At 41.1% G+C, this 16,657-nt stretch overlaps 1 protein-coding gene across 6 annotated transcripts; it reads right to left on the bottom strand.

Annotated features, from left to right (window-relative positions):
- Nucleotides 1-2,529: 2,529 nt before the first annotated feature.
- Nucleotides 2,530-12,487, bottom strand: MTX3 (metaxin 3). Of its 6 annotated transcripts, none has more exons than XM_039709896.1 (9): nucleotides 12,359-12,487; nucleotides 11,887-11,956; nucleotides 10,344-10,420; nucleotides 8,731-8,823; nucleotides 7,516-7,698; nucleotides 7,307-7,383; nucleotides 6,244-6,401; nucleotides 5,774-5,862; nucleotides 2,530-4,438 (listed from the first exon to the last, which is right to left on the bottom strand). In XM_039709896.1, the coding sequence occupies exons 1-9, from the start codon at nucleotides 12,437-12,439 to the stop codon at nucleotides 4,319-4,321; spliced, it is 948 nt and encodes a 315-aa protein (XP_039565830.1). In that variant the 5' UTR covers nucleotides 12,440-12,487; the 3' UTR covers nucleotides 2,530-4,318. The 6 variants fall into 6 exon arrangements, with proteins under 6 accessions (XP_039565830.1, XP_039565831.1, XP_039565828.1 ...); XM_039709897.1 differs by having other exon boundaries at nucleotides 2,530-4,412; XM_039709894.1 differs by having other exon boundaries at nucleotides 11,887-11,989; nucleotides 12,359-12,455.
- Nucleotides 12,488-16,657: the final 4,170 nt, after the last annotated feature.

The raw sequence follows: 16,657 nt of genomic DNA, 5'->3' as shown, positions 1-16,657 counted from the left end.
GCTCTGGAAGTACAGTGATTCCTGGTCTCAGCTTAGCTTTTAATGAAATACAGTAAACCTTGCTCACTTGGTCCTGCACTGAGGCTGACTGGCCCAGCACATTACAAATATTTTTTAATCAAACTTGCAGCAAGTCATTGGATTCCCCCCAGGTTTTGCCCACAAGAGCAGTATATTGTAACTCATGAAGCAGTCTTTCAGTCCCAAATGACACGACATTCATAAAACTCTGACAAGTCATTGAGGGTGAAAACAGATACCCCTGATGCCTCTCCCTTCATCACCTTTTCTTTCCTTCTGCTTCCTAGGTTCTCAGTCCAACCTGATCTGATATCTTTAGAGTTGGGATCTATTCCTGGGACCTTTGCTCCAGGCACAAAGAGCAAACCAGCATGGCACAGGGAACCCTGGACTTAGTTTTTTCCTTCTTTGCTTTAACACATCCCTCAGACAGTGCAAAAAACTCACTTGCCATCCTGGCAGCTACCTCTGATACAGAACTGAGCTCCAGAACAGGCTGCTCCTGGCCCTCACCTCTGCTGGGCAGGTCCCCATTGGGTGAGGAGGAAACCATAGAGTGGGGCTTGGCCTCTGCCCTGCTGCCCAGACCAGGACACGAGGCACTACAGGAGCATTAAGCCCCACATCACCATTACCCTGGCATGGCTGGGTCTCACAGAGATGCAGGACAGTAGAGTTGCTGAAGGCCTCCAGGCCAGATACCACATACCATAAGCCTGGCAAGTGGGGAATAGCTTCTCATTAATAAACATGCCTATGATCAGCTACTTAGGACAGCTTGTTGCAAACTGCACAGACCATCCAGATTTTTGAGCTACAGTATAGTTTGTCAAGCTAACATATAAAGCTGGTCCACCTTTCTGCATGGGGGGGTTGGGGGGGGGAGTGCACTATGAATGGTTCCTGCTACAATGCCAATAATTATTACAAGGAAAAGAAACATGCTCAAGGGAGTCTGCAAACCATTTTAACCAGGAATCAAATAGAGTGGTTTTTTCTTAATGGAGCGTTATACTACATTAACGAAAATGACGTGACATCATGAATGTGCAAGTGATGTAAGTGAAAATCCTAATGTAACAGTAGTTTCAGAACAGGGGCGGGGAGGGGAGAGAGTAAAAGGGGAAGGAGCAGCAAACATTTTTTAAGCACTCTTGGAAATTTTAAAAAGAACATATTTGTAGCTATTAATTTGTAACCTTTTCATCTCATTTCTTCGGGAATATATGTATTTATACAACCAGGTGACACAGGAAAACACAAAATAGCCCTAAGGACATCTACATACAGCTTTCACCAGAAAACTGCCTGGGAGCTGGGGCATTAAATTTGCAACCTGCCAAAGTGGTCCACACCACTTATGACTGGCAGCTGGACAAGTTGCTTTAAAGGTAGCATCTATTCCTACCCACCACCTTTCTAGGGTCAGGGCAAGGAGGATGAGGCTCATCAGCTGCCACAGTAGCAGCAAGACCCTGGAAACCCAGTGCTATATCCCACACTTGCACATTGTAGGTGTGTGCATCAGGAGCCAGAAGTGAACATGTGAACCTTTAGTACTTAAGAGACTGCAGAGCCACAGCAGCTACAGCAGCCAGTGCTCTGCACAGGAAGCAGGCTGCAAACAGTGGTTCCAAGGCCACACCACTGCTGCCAGGCAGAAGTCTGCCTGACTCCTTGTGTTTCAGACCACCCACCAGCTCAGGCAGTGGAGGAAAAGCCAATCACCATGGCAGGTTTTCCTCTTATGGTAGAGTTAGGCAGCCAGGGCTTCCTTTGCACACAGCAGACACAGCACATGTCCAGGACTCAATTGTTAGGTATCTGCTCTAAGGAGACAAATCACACCTCGATCCCATCTTTCTTCCCCAGCCAGAGGAACAGCTTTGACTATTTCAGATGAAGAGAGTTACTCAAATTGACCCCACCCTGGAAAGCATTCACCTCTCAGCTTCAGAACTCAGGCACACAAAACATGCCAGTAAACTAATGGGCAAGCCTGAGTTACCAGGCCAGGGATGACATTGCCCATATAAAGGAGTCTGGGTTTGAATTCACCTTGGGTAGAAAGTTAAATAATGAAGTGTATGGCTCTGCAACATTACTGGTTGCCTGGGATGGTGTTTGCAGGGATCTCCAGCCCTGTTGTCCTGTGCCATCAAGTGAATGAAGCCCCTAAAGCATTGGTTTACCAAAATTTCAGATCAGCCCAATCACACAGTCCAAAGCTCACACTTATAACATCAGCAAATGTGTGCCTCCTCATTCCCTTTCCCAAAAGCAGTTGTGTTTAAAGAGAGGAATGGTACTGAAGAGGTGTGATAAAAATTTAAAATCTTAAAATCTTATTCTTGTCCTGACATGAATATGCTAAGATGCTTCAATTTCTTGTCTTAGCAGTCAGCAGGGTTTTTTGGGGGTTTTAATGGACAAGATAAACTTTTCTACAAGGAAATAACAAAAACATTAAAAAAATCAATAAATATACCACAAAAAACTCTACCAAAATTCCACTAAAAATCAGAATTTTAATCTTGGAATACCAACCCTTTTTACAAAGAAGATTTTATAGGCTGAGTGTATGCATTCACAAAAGCGACAAACTAAGGCATATTGTCCATAGCCATGTTTGTAAAAGAAAAGCTCTGGAAAGCTATGTGACTTGATCTCATGTAAATGTTGTCAAGGTACAGGAAGTACGAGTTCTAAACATTTAAATTACTTTTGCATGTAATGGACTGTCAGTTTATACCACTATGAATATGAGCTAAATTAATTTCAAATCACTGCAACGAATACTCTAGTAAGAGCATGAAGTTTAAAGAGTATTTTAAAGTGCTCATTAGAAACCGAACATTTCAATTAAGAAATGTTAAAGATATTACATTCCTTACACATTCATTACATATCAAGTCCAAAGGTACAATATGTACACAATCTACCATCTTGTCTTTATAAATAGGAAGTAATTTATCTGTGTATCTCAAACATGACTAGTAACCAAAGTGAAGCTGCAAGACTGTTTCGATTTGGTCAGAAAAACAACAAAACATTCCCCCCCAGAACAGTTATCCCACACATACTGCTATCAGAATTCTATATCTGAAGCACTGCCACTTTGGCCAATCTCCTTGTCTAATTCTCTTTACACCTACTCATGAAGCATCTGGCAGTACTTCACCAGTAAAAAATTACAGCATCTCTCTTGTAACAGAATTGCTTGGATCTCTAGAACTGGCAAGGCTCTGTTAATGACAAAATGTAACAGAAGAAATATGCCCTGCAATATACCACAGTTTGCAAAGAGAAAAGAGCTCTTAACTAAATAGCCCATCGTATAACAAAAATTTTGACAGTTTTTAGTTAGTTTTTTAATGAACTGTAGTGCTTATTAAAAAATAAGATGAAACTGATTAAGAGGCATTTGTGACACATTTAAAACCTTACGTCAAGCTTTCTTATACAGCCCTAACCTGTCCCTTTTAATCCATAGATGCAGTACATTTGCTGGTCAAGTCTTGTCCTGACAGCAACTAATCAAACGTCTCCATTCACAAGTTTTCTGTGATTTTGACTTAACAGTTTTGCAGCATGTGGTATTACTCTGTGCACAGGTTAAGCCTGTTTCACAAAGGACTAATAAGAGGTACTGTGAAATGTTAGCACTGTGCATCATTTTAATCCCCATAGCGCACATGCTTTTCAATAATCCCCTTCAAAGTACAACATGACAAATTTTCAAAGGTACAAACAACCATAAAACACAAATCCCAAGTTCACTGAAGCTCAATAAAAATATTTATGTTCCTGTCATTGATTTCATGTCTCAGCTGCCATGAATGGCAACATTTTGTCTTTTCAGACTTTGCAACTGAACTTTGTCATTTTCAGACAAAGAGTATACCCACTCACATACAGTAACATGATTACAGTAAAATCAAAACCCACAAAATAAAATAATAGTGAACATTCCATAAGCAGATTCTTAACTTTAGGTAAACATTTCTGCTAGGCTAAAGGCAAAAATATGCTGTACAAAATCATGTTAACATCTGCAGTAATAAGCTTTGTTTAGCTTAGCTTAGCTTCAGCGTAGTGTGTGGCCAGCCTGATCTATGCAATTTCTTAAAAGAACAGGTAGATAGAAGATTGTAAAGCTTTAGCTCTTCTCTACTTGTACCCATTAGCAGATTCTTCCCTTGCAAAACATTCGTGTGAAAAAAATCTACTGTGGCACTCAGTTGAGTTACAAAACACACATTTATGGGCAACAGGAGATGTCAAGGTGATAACCGACTCATTGGACTGCTTTCTTCTCCTCCTGCAGCAAGCTTGAGCGTTGTGAGCTTCCGAGGGGGATGGTGAGGACTCTTACGAAGGTTGTCGTCCATCTGCAGAGAAACAATGAGAGCCGGATCTGGCAACAGCAGAATATAGATTACATGATTAGTCTTATTTGTCAGGGCTGCCATCATTAATATTGGGTTGGTTCCTGCAGGTTTACTGTCAGGACCCGCAACAACTGGTGCTTTGGCTCCTTTCCAGTCCCAAATATATGTTTGTGTTAGAGCTGCTAATCATTCCCTTGCATATGATGCATCAAACCTGGCACCTGGATGCGCTTCTGCTCAAGTTATCTGGTCAAGATTACTGAAAAAAGCAGCACCAATTCTAAGAGGTCAAATACTGTACAATAACCAAATGCTGTGAGAAGGCAGATCAAGAGTCAAACTGCTAACAACAATGGATGCTTCTGTATATTCAGCAGCATGCAAGAATAAATCTTTTGAAATCAGAAATGTTCCAAAGATGCTGAATGAATTTGTATTAGTCACAAAGTATGTAATAAAGCACTTGTGATTAAAACCTTTTCAATGACAGGTTAAAATTAATCGCTGAATATAAACAATTTACATTTTCATAGGAAATCACTCTAATGCCCTATGTGTAATGTGGTCTGAAAAGGTTTAGTTGGTAGAGAATAAAAGCACAGGGGAGATCTGCAGAGGCGGTCTAGTCTATTCCATTTCTTCAAGTCAGGATCAGATTTTCCTCAGTCATACGTGACAAATGTCTCTGTAACCCATTATTTAAAACTTCCACAGCCACAGCTCAATGCCAGAAAGAACATCAATAGCTAATGCTACAAAAGCTGATCATAGTTAATGATCTATTTCACACACTGATCTCTTTCAGGAAGAAATGCCTTCTACCCTTTCAGTTACAGTGTTGTATCTGCATGAAAAGGCTAATTCTTCACAAGTATTTTTCAGTTAAGTTGTATAGCTTTTGATAGGTGCTGAGTGACAGCCTTAGAAACAGAGAACATAAGAAAAAACAGTAGAACAAGCAGGAGAAGAGTGACTGCCGGGTAGTTACTACATCATGCAGCTGGGAGCAAGGAAAGCTGGTGATCAGTCTTAATCTGCAGGACCATTTCTGAGTTTTGACCAATAGATTTTCCTCCTCCTTAGCTGAATGTACACTTGCAGAAAGATACCCCTCCTCTGTTGGTGTGCACACCTGCAAGACAACATTCTTTTGGTTGTATTAAAAACACTTTTTTAGTGCAAGGCTTCATTAATTCTTCCTTCCAAATGATGTAATATTCTTCCTACCTCTCTACACACTCACTAGAAAAGAAGTAATTAAAATAAAGTCCACTGTACAGTTGCACTTGCCATGCAAGGATATCTGTGAACAAGTAACCACAACAAAGCACTAAAATTAAAGATACTGAAGCAAAAGTAACCTTTTCAATCAAGTTGGATTCCTTATTTACAAGCTGTGTGAGTTTCTGCAGATTAGCATCTGCTGTATCCTGTCCAGCTGGAGAATGGCCTGGAGAGTGAAGGCAGAAAGATGAAGAGTGAAAAAGTATTTACAGAAGCTTTTAAGTTCTTAAAAAATAAAGTCACATTGAAGAGAATTCATGCAATATTTTAACGCAAAGAAGAATTTAAGTGAAAAAGCCATTCCATGTGAGAAAATAAGGAGTACTAAGCGTGAGTCAGTGCTTGACAGAATCTAAAACTGAGTATTAACACTTGCTTTTAATTTTGAATCCTTTCTGCCCAACTTTACAAGTTTCTTCATTTCCCCAGAGAAAGTCTAGCATAAACTACATGAAATCTAATCTGCCTTGGTTCACAAATGGAATCCTGGGGTACTAATCCCAACATGGGTACAGATGACAAAAAGGAGAAAAGAAACACAACTTACCTGAGACAGTTAACCTGAAGTAGCAAGTTAAAATATCATCACAAAATCGGCACAGGTTAGGAAGCTGTTTCAAATGCTCTTGCAAATGTACCCTCGGGAAGCACACTTTATAAATTGGTGCAAGGAAACCAAACACGAAGGCATCCAAGGTGGTAGGCCTAAAAAGAGTGACACAGGAAAACACTGAAGTGACTCAAGATAAGAATTTTACGACTTTTACAACCTAGTTTTCCATGTATGTCAAATAGCACTCAGGACAGGATACAATCATCCCTTTCCATTTGTCATTCCACCTTTGCCTATCAACCTGGTAAATGCTTTGTACTAAACTATCTACTCCTTTCAGCATCTCTTAACTAGAGACATGCTGACAAGCTGAAACAGTAATGTCAGCATCACAACACAGTCATGCTTTTCCATCCACTGATAAGCAAGCCCCTCTAAAACACCTTTCTAGCACCACAAAAATTGTGCTGGGCACCAGGGGACCAGGATCCTCCCTCATGGAGTGGTCCAACTTCAGCTGCTAAAGAAGAGGTCATGCTTTTCAGGACCTGTTGGCTCTATGTTGCTGGCCCTATCTGCTTATTGCTCTGCATACATACCTGTATGCATATGCAACTCTGCCATATTCCTGTATGCATGCATACAGGAATAGTGTTCCTGGACCTATGTCCTCCTCCCATGAGGGCAGTAGTAGCACCTCAGCCTAAAGCAATTTTTCTTACATACAAAGCCAGGTGGTGACATTCAGTGGCTAGAAAAGTGTTCTCCAGTGCACCTCACATTTTCTTAGCAACTGTGGGAAGCATTTTCCTCTCTATGGAACAAAGCAGGATAAGAGAGACACCACATTGACTCAGGCTGATGATCTCATTTGTACCCTGTTTGCTCATTCAGATTTATCTGAAAGGCAAAGTGTGAAACATAAAACTACTGGAAAGCACTTTTAACATTCTGGTAGGTTAAAAAGAAAAGAGAAAGTTCAAGTGTTCATAGAGTGGTGAGGTACCTTTTTCATTAGTCATTTACCAAAATTTTTTTTTTAAAAAATCACACTCACGTATCTCCAAAGAAAAACTGAGATGTTCCCAATCTCTTCGACAGGAGATTCAGGCACTCCTTGGCATCCCTATATATCTGATGAGACACAAGAGACCTAGATGTAGCCAGGCTGCTATGCACCATTTATTGTTTGACAGTGTGCTAAACTGTTTAAGTTCTTGTCTTTGACAGAACCAACTTACGAATTCCTTACTGCACAACCCATACCTGTGCTTCCACTTCAGTGAGACTGTAGAGTGGAGGGCCTCCCTTGGTCAACAAGATCCTGTTCAGCGCTTCCCTGGACATCTTTCCAGGCAGATACAAATTCAGTGGGAAGGCAATCCTTGAGGCAAACCATGGCTTTGTCACACTGCAGTAATTTTCAGCCTCAATCCAGAAAGTGTGCAGCTGTATCAACATGAGGAAAAATGTAACTGACATTTGAATGACATGAGTAGACATCTCATGACACTTGATATGAAAGACCTCTCTCAGAAAAGCAGAACTAGGAATTGCTGTAATTTAAGGCTATCAAGCTCTGTAGAGGAATATACTAATCCTCTGAGTATAGGAGTACATGAGTAAGGAAATAGTTACCTTCCAAATAAAGAAAAACACCAAAGATATTAAAGAGATCTATATCATCTGCATAAAATTACATACACACTATGTATGTACAGATATGTACACACACATAGAGTATATTGAAAATATATTGCAAAAGAGCTGCAGACATACAGCAACAGGTTTGAACTTCCTGGAATTTTGTTTTGGAATTTTATGTAAATCTTAAAATACAAGATATTATGAAATTATGAATTTGAAACCAAGGTCAGCTGAAAAGGCTAGCTCATTATACCAGTTGGTGAGAGTATTTTTCGCTGTACAAACTAAGCCAAAGTCATTCAAGAGACTCAGTATCTGTAGGTCTTATAGCTCTAATGTAATTACACTGAAATAGTGAGGGCAAATGGCCATGTCTTTAGACATTGTATTTAGAACTGAAAAATTAAACTAGTTATGGGCATTTTAATTTATTAAAAGTTTTAACTCAACAGTTCAAAAAGCTTTAAGTTGCGTGTCTCACATCAGACACATCTTAATCAAAAGTTTTTCAGAAAAACAAATTAACCAAAAATGGCCACAATAAAGTGTTTTCAGGATAGTGTTTTGCAAAGAACAACAGAAAAAAAAAACCTAAGTAAGTGTCCTTTTAAAATGTCTTTCATAAATCTACTGTTATAACTTGACACTCCATAAACACACACTTATTTCCAACTACAAGTTGCTATGTAGTAATTCCAGAAAACAGACTAACAAAACAACTATGTTCCAGCCAGTGCTGTGGCTGAAAGACTTTAATGTCTCTCACACTGGGCACCTCTCACAGTATTCAATTCCGAGAATATAGACCATTACAAAGTATTTATTAATATTTACCAGAGCAGGAAGCAATTTCTCTTCAAGTAGTGCAATATACGCCAGTGTATCAGCTCCTTGTTTTGCAGACAAATCATAATCAGCATTGTATTTCTAAGAATTAAAAAAAAACAACAGACTTAGGATGAACTTTCAAAAAACATTATCAATGGAAAGTTACTTCTAACTTAACACCTATCAAGGCAGTAAATACATAAACAAATTTTGGAACAGAAAGCATGCACTCACTAGAATTTTCCTTCTTCAAGCCAACTCTGCCAAACCTTGCTGCATCTTGCTTTTCCACCTTCTCCCATTCCTAGAGCTTTGGGCCCACCTATTTCCAAAATAATTCTTGTCTCTCCTTTCTGTTGTCCAAGCAAATGTCCAGCAATACAGAGGAAATTTTTCAATACTCAGGGATATAGGAAACCTCTGGTAAATCTCCACTGTTATTTTTCAAAGAGCATCTGACACTTCAGAAGGTGTAAGCATTAAAAAAAGCATGCATTCCCATATTTTGCTTTTAATGAACATTCTAGAAGTTAAGAAATTGGATGGTAACAATGTAAGGGAGCAAATATACAGCAAAATTAATGCAGTTACTGACTGAACTTTTAATTCTAACAGTGGATTCTCCTACAATACATTATAAGGATTGAAAAACTGGGGGGGGGGGGGTGAGTAGATTTGCTTCATTAATTTATAAACAAAGGGCCAGTGTTGACACTTGAACATCTGAAAAGCAAGCATACAATTGTTATACTTTAACACAAACAAGGGTTTTTCCCCCAACATTATGAAGCCTTTAAGCATTCATATGAATACCAAATTCAATTCAAATGAATCTGAAACTTCAGAATTTCAAAACAACTGTCTAAAATTCCATCTCAACTGCAGTTTTCGATTCCATTTTTCTCCCCACAAAGATTTGAAGTTTCACTAACATGGCATTCATCAGCTCATATGACCAGACAGGAACTGCATTTCTAATGCAGAAGCAGAATAGTGGGTTGAGGACCATCTTAGAATTAAAAAGATGATGCCATGGTTTATTAGGTATCTTTATACTTTGTGAAAAGAAGAAATTGTACAGCTTTATTCATTGTGTACAAAACATTAAGAGTCCTACAAAAGGCAAGCAAGAGGCCATAACCTGGTGTGTACCAAGAAACTCCTGCAGACCTTTCTATGTTACAAGCTATAGAAAAATACACAGATTAAAAACAATGCTGTATGTATTATCTTTCAAAAAAAGAGAACTAGGAAATTACCCATTTAAACTGTTAACCTAAACTATGATATACTACATCTGCAAAGTTATAATGACATTGAAAGTGTTATAATTACAAGCAGGGTGATCAGTAAGAAACTGCTCAATTAGGGATAGTTTGTTGTCCTTTTCAATTGATTTTTTTTATTCTTATTTTTAAATCTTTCACACAACTAATGATCAAATTTTAAACAGCAATTTCTTGTCTACCATTTTGCAATTCTCATGCCTGTATGAGAAAAAGAAAAGCATTAGGTCTGAACTAAACTCCAGGTTTTTGGAAGCCTCTATGAGTGTACAGAGGAGACATGCAAGAGTCACTGCAAGTCAAGGAAAACAAATCTTTTTGAAAGAGACCTACCTGCTTTCTTAAGAAGTTTAGTATTTTTGCTGGCTGAGAAATAACAATGTCTTCTGATGACAGAACTGGCAGATCTCCTAGAAAGCATAAATAATACAGTCAATTTGTATGGGTGACTTCTAACCAGAAAGCAATCAGTCACGGTATGTACTTTCCTTTTCTCAATAGCATGCTATCATCTTCCTAACATGTAAACATGAACTTAAAATTTTACAGCAGGAGAGTTCCACCAAGGGTACAAATACTTTACTAATAAAAAATATGTAAAAGGGCAACATCAAATCAGACTGAAACCAATGTTTTTTGCTAGGCATCCAAAACTTTGAAAACCAGGCTACCTGTCTGGATTTCAGATGTTCATCTTAAGACAAAAATTCCTGCTCAGCACAACTGCCCTCTCAGTTCATCCACCTCTGAGCCTCTCTTCAATTTTTCCTTTGTCCTTCCTCTCCAAATCCATTGTAACCATCTTTTTCTTCTCTAGCCTTGCTACAAAAAATGCCCAAGCTACCACTGCATAACCACGAATTACTAAAAGAACCAAGTACTTTCCCTTCTGCCAGTAGTTGACTGGACAGCCTTTAGTCAAAAGATTGCAGGATCAAAGCCTATAGAGTGCAAAGTCTCTGTAACAGGGGCTATCTTACAGTGCATTCACAACAGGGCTGTCAGAATGAGCCCAACAGGACAGTGCTAAATGCTATTAAATTATCAATTATCACCAACAATTACTACTTAAACTGCTTTCTTAACTGATTTTATGTATTTTTCTTATGAGGATAGCCCCCAAATTTCTACAAGTCCACCCAGCTACTTTTTGTTATTTTCCCTTAACAAGAAACAACACATTGAAAAGCAAGAACCAAAAGCTCAACTTCTGCATGAATACAGTACTGCCTGAACTGACAACGTGGTTAAGTATAAGCGCCAGAAGACTTTAACTCTGCAGTGATTTCACTTCTCTTAAATACACCAAGACAATAACTGCTGAGCAAACAAATAAGCAATGAATAGAAACATCCAAAACAAAGAAGTCCTCTCTCACAGCTTACCTTCACCTTTTCTCAGTCAAACCCTCTAATTCAACACAATACCAAACATCCCAGCTAATGTAAGCTGTACTTGCTGAGGCTCACATTGCACTTCCACCTCTACCAACTAATTAAGCTAGGGGTAATTAAAGAGCTCTTCCATACACGTCTAGTTACTACCTTCATAAATATGCAAAGTGCAAAAAGCTTACAAATTTGCTTTCACTACACTACCAACTCAGACTGCCTGAATTAACCAGTTATGTACTTGGCATTACTGCTTTGTTAACCGTCTGTTGCCGCACCCATACACATTTTAATAAACTGTCCTCTGGAGCACTTTATTTACGGCTTCCATTATTTCATTCCCTCAAATTCATCACATTTGATCCTGTGAAGTCAGTTAACTGGGGCAGACTGCACTCATGAACAACCCAATGCAAACACAGAAACTGGAACATACATTTATAACATAGCTGTGATTAGACTAATAAAGGCTGCAAAGACGGTACCTTTCAGAGCTCTCCAGGACTTATTTATAGTAGTCACTGTCAGGGGAGCACCAGAAAATTTGGCGTAAGCCTGCAACAAAGATTGGAGGGCACGGAAGAAAACCTGTCACAATGTGTAAGAAAAGCGTAAAACAGAGCTTCAGAAGCTGTGTCAAACACCTTCGTGCCCTGGGGACCAAGCACCAGCAGGTGCGCGACGGGTTTCGGTTGGGTTTCATTGCCCTAAGGAGGCTCCAGGGAATGCTGGGCAGAGGCCCGCAGCCCCCGGGAAGGGCGGCAGCGCCGCTCGCGTCTCCCGCGGGGAACCAGCCAGGCGCGCACCGCGGGCCCAACATCCCGCCTTCCACCCCCGGCCTCTCCCGAGGCAAGAAGGAGCCCCGCGGACGTCCGTCCGTGCGAGCGGCACGCAAGCCCCGGGGCGCCGGCGCTCCCTCCCTCCCTCCCGCGGCGGACGGCGGCCGCCGCCCGTTACCATGACGGTGAGAGACTCCGGGTGCACGGACGGCAGCCCCCAGTCTCCTCCCCAGCAGCTCAGCTCCATGGGAGCCGCCATCTTGTGCGGCAGCGCGGCGCTGCTGCCCCCGCCTGGCGGCGCCCGAGCGCTCGCGGCCGCGCGCGGGCCCGGCCGGGAGGAGAGCGGGGAGCGCCGCCGGAGCGCCCCGCCTGCTCCGGGCACCGAGCCGGCTCGGCTGAGGGCTGTGAGACCATCGCGGCCAACTCGTGCCCGAACACCATGTCAACCAGACCATGGCACCAGGTGGCACGTCCGGATTTTCCTTGAGCACCTCTAGGGACGATGACTCCACCACCTCCCTGGGCAGCCCATTCCAGCGTCTAATCACCCTTTCTGTGAGGAAATTCTTCCTAATGTCCAGCCCAAAGCTCCCCTTGGCACAGCTTAAGACGATGTCCTCATACTACCCACGTCCCTTCCCGAAAGGACACCCCTGCCCGGCTACAGCCTCCTTTCGGGGAAAGGAGGTAATGAAAAAAGCGGAAAATATCTTCCCCGAGGCGCCTCCTTTTCACCAGGCCGAACAAACTCGGCTCTCTCAGCCCCTCCCCACAGGTCTTGCACTCCCGAGCCTTTCACGTCTCTGTTGCCCTTCTCTGGACCTGCTCCAGCACTTCAATGTCCTTCTTGAATTGAGAACTTTGTCCTCTTGTCCTGTCACTAGCCTGGGAGACGAGACCAATCCCTACCAGGGAACAAGGTCGTTTCAGGTTGTTCCAGCTGGGGGTCAGCCTCTTGGGAAGGGACACGGGTGGCCAGTACCTGTGATCCTGTGGGGAAATGCTGCAGCCATAGTCCTCTTCAAATGCTTTTGGTACTGTCAGGCTGAGCCCTCACCCTCCAACCCTGACACTGCACACAGGGTTGTGACTTCTCATAGGAGCAAAAAAAAAGATTATGGTTCTCAATCAACTGTGATGAGCAGCCATCAGCAGTTTGGAACTAAAAACAAGGAGCTCTGATCATATGTTACCTGTTTTGACCAGGTCATAATAATAACCATTCAGTGTGGTTTTAACTACAGACCTTTAGAGGCATCAAGTTGTCAGCTGTTTGTTCCAGATCTTGTGCAGACGTGCCACAGCACATCTAAATGCTAAGTCAAGTTTCCATCCTTCCAACAAAACAAAAAAATACCATACACTGACTAAAAAAAAAATCCCTGCACTGACCACCCTTATTTAGGTCTTCTATGCATAAGAGGAGATAAGGATGAAGCTTCATTTTTCCTTTCACCTTCCCCAATCCACAATTTCAGATTCACATTAAATTTGTGGAAGAAAGTGTCACGATAAAAATTTATGCCACAGATCTGAGATCATTCTGCTCCATTTAGGAGGAATATGGGAGAAAAAATACATACCCACTTTTTTCCTCATAAAACCATAGCACTGGCAATATTAACAAAAACAATTTTTTTTAATTGCTATGTTACATTTTTCCTTCTAAAGACTTATTTAAGATAAGGATATTTTTATGTCTTTTATGTCTATTCCTCCCTACAAGCACCAGCTAACTTCCCAGTCTGTCCAAGTACTTTGCTTTGGTCTTTTCACCATGTGAACTGGGATGCACTGAGATGCAAAGCTCTGAACAGGAATTGTGGGTGCTAGCAGCTGTGATCCCAAAGATGTGTTTCTAGGAGGTGTATTTTATGAAGGGCTGAATACTTATATCAGCCCTGTTTAGTATCTTTCTTCATTTTGATGACCTAAGTGTACTCTCAGGCACTTCAATGAAGGGCTGAATACTTATATCAGCCCTGTTTAGTATCTTTCTTCATTTTGATGACCGAGACAAGGGGATCAAGTGTACTCTCAGGCACTTCACAGGTGACACCAAGCTGGGTGGGAGTGCTGATCTGCTGGAGGGCAGGGAGGCTCTGCAGAGGGATCTGGGCAGGCTGGATCATGGGCTGAGGCCAGTGGTGTGAGGTTCAGCAAGGCCCAGTGCTGGGTCCTGCCCTGGGGTCACAGCAACCCCAGGCAGTGCCACAGGCTGGGACAGAGTGGCTGGAAAGGACCTGGGGGTGCTGCTGACAGCAGCTGAACATGAGCCAGGGTGTGCCCAGGTGGCCAAGAAGGCCAAAGGCATCCTGGCCTGGATCAGCCATGGTGTGGCCAGCAGGGCCAGGGCAGGGATTGTCCCCCTGTACTGGGCACTGCTGAGGCCACAGCTCCAGTGCTGTGTTTAATTTTGGGCTCTTCACTACAGGAAGGTCATTCTGTTGTTGGAGTGAGTCCAGAGAAGGGCAGTGGAGGTGGTGAAGGGTGTGGAGGACACGTCCTGTGGCCAAGGGAGCTGGGGGTGTTTAGCCTGGAGAAAAAGAAGCCTTGAGTCTGTAAGTCCTTGAAAGGACCCTATAGATGGGTGGGGTTCAGTTTTTTCTCCCAAGTAAGGAATGTTAGAACAAGAGAAAATGGCCTCATGTTGCATTACACTAGGGAAGGTTTCTATTAGACATTATGAAAAATTTCTTCACTGAAAGGGTTGTCAAGCATTGAAACAAGCTGCCCAGGAAAGTGGTTGAGGTCACCATTCCTGGAAATGTTGAGGACACGTTTTAGTGGTGGATATGGTGGTGGTGGTGGGTTGATGGTTAGACTTGATGAACTTACAGGTCTTATTTTAAGAAAAACCTAACCATTCTATGAGCTTTTCTGTCATATGGCTTTTCTTGAGGCAGGCTTCAAGAAGGCTTAGGAGGTAAATAGGGAAATAAGCTTTGCATTGCCTTCAGGCCCAGTTTATCTCTGTGTTGTTGCAGAGTCTGGAGCAAAGATTAAAAAAAAAAGAGGCAATCTGTACCTTCCCTCCCCCATGTCAGGAACTTTTTCCTCTTGGTTGCCTAAGTGGAATTCCTATCAGTGTAAATGAAAAGTAAATAAGTGCATTGAAGATGGATATATGACTTGACTTGAAAAAGTGGAGCTTCAATTTGTGCTTTAGAAAAGCAAAAATTCTTTTGAAACCTCTCTTTGAAATTTGAAACCCTTGAAACCAACGTTTTTTAAAATGAAGCAGGATCAAAACCAGGAGTGTTGACATAAATATGAAAGGATGTGTTTTAGAGCTGATACTTCACTTGCCTTAATATTTCTATATCTTAATTGCCCATGAATCCTGATTTTTAATAATCCATATAATTCTATGAAAACAGTGAGTCTCCTGATACATATTAGGAACAAAACATGTAAGGTGAATTAAGCAGCAGGGTTCTTTTCTATTTCCCTTACCCCATTATTTGGAATTTGAACAAGTTACAGGCACTTCTGTAAAGCAAAATCTGTAATGTTTGCAGCTTCTCTGTATTCTATATGCTTTAAATCTTATCAAATTACATAATCAGGTCAAACATTATAGTGATTGAGGTTTTCTTGCAGATTCTGTATAAAAATTAGGGTCACATACTTATGATTTCCTTACAAAATGTGACTGACATTATGAATGTTTCTTGGAAACACAATTGATTAATCATGTTTTTATTCTTGCTTCTTATTTAACCTCCAGTAATTGAAGATGGAGCTTGTACTTCAGAGAATACACAAGAGTGAAAAGGCAATTGCTAGTATTCCATCATTTTTATTGAAAATGTTGATTAAAAGGTCAAATAGTCCCTTCCAGGCAGCAGATAAACTTTCTACTTTGTAAAATCCCTTAAAGAAGATTGTGCTTGAGCACAAGATCCCCTTTAATCTGTAACATATTCCAACATAAAACTCAGAATAGAAATGAAAACTGAAAAAATTACAGTGACCTTTAAATGCGCTAAGTTCATCTAAACATGGACCTAACCTTCTGTTTTTATACATTGTGAACCAGTCCCCTTCTGTCATACAGGGTTGTGCCTCGTGGGCTGGTTGCCAAACCTTGCTTCCATGTACATTGTTTGTGAGTAAGCACAAAGAATAAGCAGATACAGCGCAAGAATAGAACATGGTCCTCACAAATCTAACACTAGTGAAGATATAATACTACAAAGAAAGTTCTCCTCCTGGAGGGCTGATCAGCACCAATATGAGAGACTCCTCTGTATTTAAATCAGAAGTAAGAAATGGTAAGTTAAACTTACTTAATATTTCTGTCAGATAAGGAGATCTTTCAAGAAAACATTTCATATGCTTTAATAATCTCAAACTCTATAAACTCAAAGTACATGATAAATGGCTGTAAATTATTGATGGTGTTCCCCTTAGGTGAAAGCAAACCCTTACTATCCTTTTCTCTTTTTTTTTTTTTTTTTTGTCCAGAGCTATA

Source organism: Passer montanus, unplaced genomic scaffold, assembly GCF_014805655.1.
Source record: "Passer montanus isolate IOZ18808 unplaced genomic scaffold, ASM1480565v1 scaffold22, whole genome shotgun sequence".
Lineage (NCBI taxonomy): Eukaryota > Metazoa > Chordata > Aves > Passeriformes > Passeridae > Passer > Passer montanus.
The sequence above is the reverse complement of the archived record's forward strand: the minus strand, read 5'-3'. Positions and strand labels throughout refer to the sequence as shown.

Bases quoted from the DNA above. Each gene is read 5' to 3' on its own strand.
- MTX3 (XM_039709894.1), bottom strand. From the start codon at position 12,439: ATGGCGGCTCCCATGGAGCTGAGCTGCTGGGGAGGAGACTGGGGGCTG. The intron at 11,990-12,358 runs GTAACGGGCGGC...ACATTGTGACAG, and splicing joins CGGAGTCTCTCACCGTCATG to GTTTTCTTCCGTGCCCTCCA. The intron at 4,439-5,773 runs GTTACTTTTGCT...TGCTGTTGCCAG, and splicing joins AATCCAACTTGATTGAAAAG to ATCCGGCTCTCATTGTTTCT.